This window comes from Montipora capricornis, chromosome 2 (genome assembly GCF_036669925.1).
Source record: "Montipora capricornis isolate CH-2021 chromosome 2, ASM3666992v2, whole genome shotgun sequence".
Lineage (NCBI taxonomy): Eukaryota > Metazoa > Cnidaria > Anthozoa > Scleractinia > Acroporidae > Montipora > Montipora capricornis.
Genome location: NC_090884.1, coordinates 11582257 through 11592256, shown reverse-complemented (window position 1 = coordinate 11592256; position 10000 = coordinate 11582257). Strand labels below are relative to the sequence as shown.

The 10000-nt window shown below is 40.2% G+C and overlaps 2 protein-coding genes across 4 annotated transcripts in view; both read right to left on the bottom strand.

Moving 5' to 3' along the window:
- Nucleotides 1–10000, bottom strand: part of LOC138038833 (patatin-like phospholipase domain-containing protein 7) — a 76396-nt gene that overhangs the window by 16610 nt on the left and 49786 nt on the right. For all 3 annotated transcript variants that reach the window (XM_068884896.1, XM_068884898.1, XM_068884899.1), the window contains 7 exons: nucleotides 6262–6393; nucleotides 4750–4873; nucleotides 4236–4285; nucleotides 3629–3692; nucleotides 2809–2893; nucleotides 1659–1790; nucleotides 790–853 (listed from right to left, as the gene is read on the bottom strand). In XM_068884896.1, coding sequence (XP_068740997.1) covers nucleotides 790–853; nucleotides 1659–1790; nucleotides 2809–2893; nucleotides 3629–3692; nucleotides 4236–4285; nucleotides 4750–4873; nucleotides 6262–6393 — 651 coding nt within the window. The remainder of the gene's footprint in view (nucleotides 1–789; nucleotides 854–1658; nucleotides 1791–2808; nucleotides 2894–3628; nucleotides 3693–4235; nucleotides 4286–4749; nucleotides 4874–6261; nucleotides 6394–10000) is intronic.
- The window catches only part of LOC138038252 (trace amine-associated receptor 7e-like), a 1535-nt gene continuing 215 nt past the window's right edge, over nucleotides 8681–10000 (bottom strand). The window contains exon 1 of the mRNA XM_068884057.1: nucleotides 8681–10000. This exon is cut by the window's right edge and continues 215 nt beyond it. Within this exon, the coding sequence (XP_068740158.1) occupies nucleotides 9259–10000 (742 nt within the window). The 3' untranslated portion in view covers nucleotides 8681–9258.

The window sequence follows — 10000 nt, the reverse complement described above, 5'->3', positions numbered from 1 at the left end:
ACTGGTTGCCTTCTTAGTTTCTTAAACCGTTGTACTTATTTGAATTATTTGTTTCTTTTCGACGCCCTGCATTTAAGTGCAGTCTCAAAACCAAACTGTTGGAAACTAAGCTTTCAATTGAGCAATACAAAAGTTTGAAATGATCCTTAAGAGTTACGGCCGCAGATTAGCCTGCAGTGCAGGCGTATTTTGGGCGCGCGAGTGCACATTTTCGTATTAGGCCACCATCTTAGATTTGGTAACTGTGGAAGATTGGGGCGAGGAAATATTTGCTAAGGGAGTAGGCGTTAAGTGGAAAAATGGGGAAGGGGGGAGGGGGAGGAGCAGGAGTGCCACCCGCCACTGCACCAACCCTCTCCCGGTCAAGCACCTAATCACAATCCAAGATGGCGGCATCGAAAACCTGATTTATCTGGCGTTCCGCGTCAAAATAACGCCTGCACTGCAGGCTACAATCTCAGACAAAAATAAAGGGGACACTTCACGCTGCGTAACAGATTACCCCTTCCCCCTATTCAATGTTGCAAAGAGAACAGCGTTTTTCCAGGAGCCCGACAGTTTTACGCCATCAACATTGTCACGGGAGAGGGGGGTTCAAACATGCTTTGGTGTCACGATCTTTTTGACCGGGATTGTAGCCGCAGATCGGCAATTTGCGACAATGAATAAAGATAAAGAAAGTGTCAACTTTCCAGGTGTGAACATGATTTTCATTACAATTGATTTAAAAATTAAAGCCGGGGACAAGTCTATATCACGGGGACTTCCAAGTCTATGACTTTCAGTTACCTGTCAAGTGCTGAGTTGCCAAGCCTGCTATGTACCAAAGAACTCGTTAACAGAAGAGTGGGACCTAGAAATGAATTTTAAAAAGTAATCATCACGACTGGAATACAGTCCATGAATCAGGTTATTCATTACTCGTCAGTTAACGCTGGACTATTATTGGGTTTATTTTAAGTGCTTCCAGTATTTTCGTTGTTTAATTTTTTCCCTTACCCGTAAGGCCTGGGGGTAAAGATTCGCCATCAGCTCATTTTCATCTTGATTTTGCCGGTCTCTTCACGATTTTCCAACACATTACATAATGTTTCCACACTCACTTCATTTTTTTCGTCATTTACTGAATGAAATTCTTTCGCGCAATATAGGCAATGACGAATGCATAAATAGGTTATAAAATGCAATATGAAAGTTGTTATGGAAACTGCGATGGAATAATTTTGTTGAACATATAATAAATGAAAAATCGTGACTGAAAGTTCTCAAATTGCATCTGCATACGACTCGTGCAATTTTGAGAACCTTTTAAAACATGACTCGTGCCCATATATCACCAAACGCTCTCGCGTTCATACGATTTCCTATAGAGTGTTTTCACTCACGTGATCAGCAACCTTGCATTTCCACCGAAACAAAAGAAAACGTTCGCATGATAATAGACCTCAATTCCCGGAGGATTAGTTGTTATTATTATTATTATTATTATTATTATTATTATTATTGTTGTTGTTCTCATTGTTAATGCTATTATTTTGAAAAGAATAACACTTTGTGCATTTATGTGCACAAAATGAGAGTCCATCCTGAGTCTCTTGACTATTCAACAATTCAGCAAATTGTTTGATTTCTTGTTTGTAAGCATTCCTGTGACTTACCTATAGAATGAAGCGCTAAACTGAGTTCAAATGAGAAATTCGATAAAGGGACATCCTCAGAAGCGGGTATAATAGCAACTGTGCCCAGATTGGATCCGCCGAAAATCTGATTATCCACGGGCAAGTGATTTTCTACGAAACAAAAAACGAAGACGAAGAAATTTGTCAATGAAGACTCGGAAAATTATTTAAACAGTGGGCATTGTGTTCCTTTACCAGGAAAACTGCACTGATTTCGGTATGTTACTTGAGAGTATGCACAGAACGGGAAACAAAGTAAAGAGAAGCAAATCGATCCTGTGTGAACTGTCATGGCGTGCTTTGGATGCCCTTCTCATTCAAAGTTTAAACAATGCTCTTTTCTTATCATTGGCTCCTGGAAGTTAGCACACTGAACTTGGTTCTAATCACAGTGGAGTGTTCACCGCTTACTAACCGAGCGTGAGGGCCGTACTGGGGAATACGGACCGAGCGCATAATATATGTAAAAATATGTTTTCCGTGTACCTATTACGCGTACATAACATTAAAAAGAGGGGGTTACCGTGCTCGTTCAGGAGAAAATAACCATTCCTTGATTTTATCGACGTGCACGAGCTAATGCGCGCGCCAATGAAGCAAGAAATTATGCGAAGTAGGATTGCGCATTGCAAAACCAGGGAATCACCTTAATTTTCACCGAAAATTTCGGTCCTTCGCCTTTAACCCATCTTACCCTCCTCTTTTCCTTTTGCTTTTGCATCAAGTGTTTTTCCTTCGTACGCTTACGTTAATACTTTAACATACCCATGCTGCCTTTCACACATCTCATTTCGCATGTAATTGGTTTTTCCTTCACCTTTTTCATTTGGGACTAATGCTGAAGGTCAGGATCATAGCGATGTTGCAGACTGTTTTTGGTTTTCACTCACGTGATCAACAGCCATGTTTTTTAACGAATACAAAATTAAACGTTTGCATGATAATAGAGTTCAGTTCCCAGACGATTGGGTGGGGACACCAACATGGCGGTCGCGATATCATGTGAAAACCAAGAATTTTATGACCCTTTTTTGGGCCCCGAAGTGACGTGGGTCCCTTTCGATCATCAAGCAACGAGCGCGTCAGTAAGGCGCAAAAAGCACTGGTCAGTAGTTAAAGTGAATCATACCGAGCAATGTTTCGCTTCTCGTGTAACTGCGTCTGTACTGCCCCAGCAGTCGTTCGCCAAGCAGGTGAATTAAACGCGTAACAACCTAAACGATTGAAACACATGAAAGAGAATTAGCAAAGCAGAAATTAAGCTTAAGGCATTGAAGGCAAAGCTACAATAGTCCAAAAACCTCGTGCGGTACACGATTGCTCCTCATCATTCGTGTGCCACCTTTCTCTCAGCATCTTCAAAACGAAGACATTTTTAAGGAAGAGCCATTGTCATATCTTTGTTCCTCCCCATTACTAAGAACTTATTGACTGAGTGGGAGGTCCGGACGGGAAAATATTTGACCCGAGGTCAGGGCGTATGGACCAAGCAGCGAGGTCCGTGCGCCGTGACCTCGGGCCAAATATTTTCCTGCCTTCCCGACCTAAACTCAGTCAATAAGCATTTTATCACATGGGCTCTTTACACTATTCTTGAGCACTCAAAATATGAAGTTTGGACAAAATAAGAAACAAAAACTTGCACAGAAAATTCATCTATGTTGTTTACATTTGCATTTCTGGCTGTAAATAATTTGTATGTTTAAAAGCGACGAAATCCTCTAAAATCGCATCGAACGGAGCAGTTCGTGTTCCTAGCGGGGCCGTTCGGCTATTTCCGGCCCTGCTCGCGCTAATGCGCACGGCCCTCATACGGAGATTTTCCAAATAGTTTTACAATGAAAGCGCACGCGGGGCCGTAAGGACCATATGATAAGTGAATACATCACTACGTATATATACTTTGCTTTGTTGGTTTAAAAGATTTTCCTCGTTCAAGCAAAGGTTACCTGCGGGAAGTGTCTCTTTATTGTATTGAGTAATCCGTCAGGAAGGACGGCCAACTCTGTGTCTCTGTTGAAAAATAGAGATTGTTTTAGCTGCATGCTACTCTAACATAAATAGACTTAACTGATTAGAGTGTAATGTGAAGTGCTAAGTATCTACCCCATATGAACCACGTGAGCGTTAGCCCTACTGATGGAAATGGGCCCACACAAGGGCAGAGAAAAACTCTGACCAGGGTGGGAATTGAACCCACGACCTTTGGGTTAGATCACCGCTGCTCTACCGACTCTCTTTACACTAACACGCCGTTTATACCAGTCAAATTCCTGAACAGTCGCTAAGAAATTTATATCCCGAACAACTAGGAATCATTGATAGAAGATCACAAAATTTGACGCAGTGGTGTGGTGTGCTCAGTAGCCTTTCACCTATGTGTCACGGGATTAATCACAATGTGAGCAGAGTTTGCTCTACTCTGCTCCGAGAGGTCATCCCCCTTCCCCATCCCTTCCCCCCCTACCCCCCCCCCCCCCCCAAAAAAAAAAAAAAAGACAGAAAGAAATGAAAACCCAACCAACGAACTAAAGGGAACTGTGCCTAAAAACAAACCTTATGGCGTGAACAGTAGTTGCTCTTGGTGCTTGGGTAAGAACTTCTACCTGCCAAATTGATAAAGAAATAATCAAAAGATCTTTGGTCTATGAGACCAGAAAGTTATCACCAAAACAATACGCTGCAAATTTCAGCAATTCAGAAGCGTGTATCACTGACAAAGACTTCATGGGCTTTTTAACCCTCGCGAAAACACCATATGGCCGCCATTTTAAGATTGCTGAAGGTTCTTCTGGCCGGACCCCAGTTGTTCAAAAGATGGATAACGCTATCCATCGGATAAATCGCTCTCCAGCGGATAAAAAATAGCAACAACAATTGAGTTATCCGGTGGATAGTGATTTATCCAATGGGTAGCGCTACCGTGCACCCTTCGAAGAACTGGGGCCTGGTTAATAAGCTAAACTAAAGTTTAAGTCGGAGCTGAGACAAACATTGTTGTCACTCAGATTGCCAAGCCAAGTCAAACATATTGAAATTAAGGCCAAGAATTGGGAAGTAGTACACTTACAACACCCACGAGTTCCCCACGGCCAGCTTCGCGGTCCAGTTCTTTTTTTCCATTGCTTAGCGTAACGACTGAACGCAAACGACCATTTAGCACAATGTAGATACAATTCGACTGTTCACCTTGTCTGCAACACGAAGAAAAAAACCAAAGCGAAGTGAAAACACTTATTTCCATTTTTAATAGTCGAACGTCGGCACTACACGCCAGACCTGGTAATACAGCATATAGGGCTGGTTATTCTCCAGTTTGGTACTGGCATAGTTAATCTCACACTTAAAGCCAACACTCTCGACAGACCAAAGAGAGTAAAGCAGCATGAGCTTTTCACGTTAATATAAAAGTTTTCAGCTTCAAATTACAAAAAATAAAAATGTTCCACTTCTTTCAATGTATATTTCAATCCTTTTCCATACTGTCCACCCTTGGCGGTAGGCAACAGGAAATACCTTCAGGGCAACGTGGTTCTTTGCAAAAGAAACTTTGGTCTCCATTACTACAAAATGTTATGACGCTGTTTAGTCTTTCAGAATATGACTGAAGTAGAATGACATTGCCATTACTACCCTAGCCTTTAATTTCTTCGAACGTAAATTTTAACCCAGCCACAATAATTCAAAAGCTAAGGAAAACCGTTGTCAAGAAGATAAGCCACTCTTCAGTCGTTCCAATGTCTAAGAAGACCTACAATCCTGGACAAACTTGTTGGGACAGTGGGAAGCTTGCGCCACGTTGATAACGAGAACGTTGTCTAAAAATGTAATTTCCCGTTATTGCAATAATTTAGCGAGTAGTCCAAGTCCTATATATGGCATTAAAAGCGTGTATCAGCATTCCAGGAATAAAATTAGTAGGAACCGTGTGGTTCTTTGGACGGAAAATTGAATTTTTTTTTTGTCGGGTACTCGCGTGTTCCACAGTGTCACGCTATTTTAGCCAAAGTATTGGGATGCACCTCGGGTTACACAACATGCAAATAATTTAGCGCCTGACTTTTTATGTACGAAATTTAAAAAACGATCATTTGTTCATGATCGCTCAACCCGTAATAACAATAAGCTTCATATCTCTTTATACAGGACCTTTAGTGGTCAACGCACATTTGCCTATAGAGGCGTTTCTCTATGGAACTCTTTTGACGAAGGTTTACAATCTTCCACCTCAGTCAAGGCCATCAAGTGTTCTCTGAAAACCAGCATGCTTAATGAAAGAGACAATTTGTAGATGATTAGGCGTTAATTCGTAGATATGCAGATATTACTATATTTTATGGTTTTTGGACTGATATTAGCACTAGTATTCATATTGTAAATAGTTACTGAAAAGCCTGGCAAGGAGTAATTATTAAAGCCATCATATTATTTTGGTTTCATCATATAACATCTTCTCGATTTCCAACAATTTTTCGCATCATACTGAATCTCAACTTGTGGGCAATTCAGCGGGCGGTGATTCGGTATTAAGTAAAAAAAATGACACGGTACAATTTAACAATGAATACTAATACTAACGCACCTGTACACAGCTCTTCCAGCTTCTACATGCATCCAATCCAGTGCATAGTCGATTTGTCTCAGAAAAGGAGAAAGGTGACAAGTAAGCGAGTGAGCCACGTTCAACACAACTCTGGGCTTTTGACGAATTACACTGGAAAAGAAAACAAAATGCTTGTTAATCAAACAATCAGTTAACAAACGAAACAATCAGTACCTTATCATAGAAAATTAATGATGCACGTTGACAACGCAAGAAAATATGTACTTATTGACCGAGTGGGAGGACCGGACGGGAAAATACTTGGCCCGAGGTCTTGTCGTACGGACCGAGCGCAGCGTTAGCTAAGCCATGCTGATGAGGCCCAGCAAGGCCGAAACAGCTGTCCATGGCTGCTACTTGACCGGGTGAAATGGTTGTGCGCATGCGTGATCTGTTGGCCACACCCGGTTGGTGATTGTGTCACCTTGCCTTTTTTGTTGTTGTACATAAATAACGTGTTTGTTGACAATCCCTCCTGAGGTCCTTGCACTCATACTGAACTTGCGGAGTTTTGTATCCAGCTCTTCGGACAGTACATATTTAAATGCATCCAGTTGTCTTTTTCACTTCTGCCATTTCACAAGGCAAAAGTTTCAGGATGTGCTTGTTTCTTGCCAAAAATTAGAAACTATACAGCTGCTTCAAAACGATTCTGTGTTCAGACGCATAGAAAGCAGTGTTGGTTTTCAAATTACGATTACCCGCGCAACGTGCACGTGTGTGACGTAAGCCATGAAATAGCGTGTGAAACTCGTCACTGGTATAAATCACGTGTATCGTACAAGCTGGAAGCCTTTCATGAAGCAGAAAACTCCCATTTACGCAAGAAAAACCGGTTTACAGTCTCTGGACAAACAATTCGACCGGGAGCGTTATTTCCTTTCACTGTCGTGCACATTCCCATAGAACTGAGCCGATATATCTGGAATATATTGATGAGTGTAGCTAACATAAGAGGCAAAGTGAAATCTACAAAATACAAACCGACTCTACTGGTTCAAGTCGGCTTCGAATCCCCATAGAGGTGACTGTGCAGTGGGAGGACGAACGGGCCATGGACATTTTAAGGACACAGAGAAGTTAGCTATCTCCTCAAGCGGGAAAATGGATCGATAAGAAGACAAGTAGAAAGACATTTTGAACTATACTATTTAAAGAAGAAGTGTCAGATAGTGAGTCCGAGGAGTTGATAGTGCAGTTATGAGGTGCTGTAAAACAATGATGTAAAATGGTGTGATTTCGTTTAACAACGACGTAAATTAAGATGCATTAAATTAACGCGATTTTTTTTTAAATTCGCGTTAAAGGGGCTGTGCCATGAAATTTAAACAAATTCAGCGACTGGAAACTGGCAATCAAGAGCTCAACCGGATTGGCAAGACAAGTCCGAAAAAAAAAAAACCAGCTAAATTTGACGATACGAGAAATCTTTGCTGATGATATTCTGCACAATTTACGAATTTCTGCCAAAAGAAGGTGTCATGCTTTTCAGTACTACAGAACTTGGGCGCGAATGAGCGCAAGGATTATTTGAAAAAGTTAATAATAATAATAATAATAATAATAATAATAATAATAATAATAATAATAATAATAATAATAATAATAATAATAACAATAATAATAATAATAATAATAATTTAATGCTTTTATGGCGCAAAATGCATTACAATATATGATGTAATGCGCTTTACAAATACAACTAAATATAAATATAAAATATAACTATGTAAATCTAAGCTAAATATTTTATGGTAAAAATATGCATATATATACATTATTTATATCATATATATTAAAGGAAAAAGCAGAAAAATAATAATAATAATAACGTCTATAAAAATATATGTCAAATTTAAGAGAAATAGGCCTAGATAAGTTTTCAGTTCTCTCTTAAAGATGTTCATATTGTCCTCTGTCCTAAGGGAAGGTGGTTAAGTATTCCAAAGCGCTGGGGCGGCCACAGAGAAAACTCTATCACCAGTTGTTTTTGCAGATCTTATTGCAGGTCGAACTAACATGAAGAAATTTCTACTCAGAAACTGCAAAAGGCCCTCTGATACATCGGCTTCAAATTTGAGAGATAGCTAAATCTTCACTTCAGTGCTTATTTCTAAGCTGAAAGATATAAAAACGGCGGGTCGATACAAATGATGCAAAAATACAAAACAAAGAATGCCCCCTTTAGACCTTTGACAAGTTCACTTCATTGCCTTCCTCAAAGCAATTCCTAGAGCTTATTATTGTTTTGACATTCAACTTGATTATGAGTAGAAGAAAAATAATTTTATTAAGTAATAGCGTTCCTTAGACTCCATTTCAAAGAAGAAGATGAAGGGTTTCCTTCGCTTCAAGTGTCGGCGTCTGAGACTTCGATTGGTGAAAGCATTATTATACAGGTTCAATTGTCACAAAGCTTCGAATCATATCAACAAATCTTTGACCAATCAAGACCAATTCAAGAAATGAAAAAAAAAGAGAACCGGAAAAAAAGACATTTTGCATTTTGCATTGTTTATTTTATATTTGGGATGCTGTTCAAACAATGTATTTACACAGTTTTCATTCCAGTTTTTATTGCGATTGAACACGATCGAAGCGAGATTGAAACAGTAATCGCCAGCAGAGGAAGACTTGTAAGATAAAATTCACAGAGTTTGTCAGCTGATCCTCAACAGCAACTGTTAGAAAGCTAACTCGGTAATACATGAATTTAAAAAAAATGACTAGGAATTTTTTAAGTAGGTCCCCGGAGTAAATCCATTTTAAACACCCACAGCTTCCGTCAGCAAGTTGGGAAGCTCTGCATTTCGAGTTGGTTGACGTTAATATTTTTTTGTTCGATGAATGTTAGTCGACACCATTGGAACGTTGGCGGGGCTTTAAGTTGTCAAACGTTTTTTCTTTTCTTCTTTGGAACTACACAAACCACGATCAAAACCTTCAGCTTTCCTTAATGTCAAGAACTTGTCAAATTCATACGTTAGCGCTAGTCGATAAAGTAAAAGCTCTCGGCCTTACGCGCACAGCCATCCGTCGGGATAAGAAGCGTCTTAGCCCGAAAACGCGCATCATCTCGTTTCTGAACTCGTTGTTTCTCATTGAGTACAGCCACGGGTTCACTCCAGAAGATGCGAACGCTAGCAGCTCAACCCAAAGCCAAACTAAACGCATGTTTATCTTCGTGCAGATGGCTTTCGCTGTAAAGTGAATGAAAGATGTCACCAAGCTGGGAGACCAGGATATCAAAAAGAGACCTATGACCAGACCCACTGTTTTGGCAGTTTTCCGGTTTCGAACTGCCTCGGCAACAAGCGGAAATGTTTCGAGATGAGAGATTTGCATTGAAATACTCCTGGATTGTTTCCTCGCAAGAACGAAAATGCGAATGTAACAGAAAGTGATTAAAACCATAGGCAGGAGAATTGTTGTGATCGCGACACTCATCCACAATTTCGGAAAAGTGGCAGGGTCTTTAACGAACACGCGCGACAAACCAAACGCGAATGAAGCAATCCAGACAAAAGTAACTGCTGCGTAACATCGTTCGTGTGTCATAATTTGATTGTAAAGAGCAGCAGATCGAACTGCGATGTATCTATCCAAACTCACCACACAAAGGCTAAAAGTTGTTGTCACACTGGTTTGAATCCAAAGTAAATCGATGGCTATTTTAAGGGGATGATCATACGGTCGAGGGGCTAAAATACAGCGTATA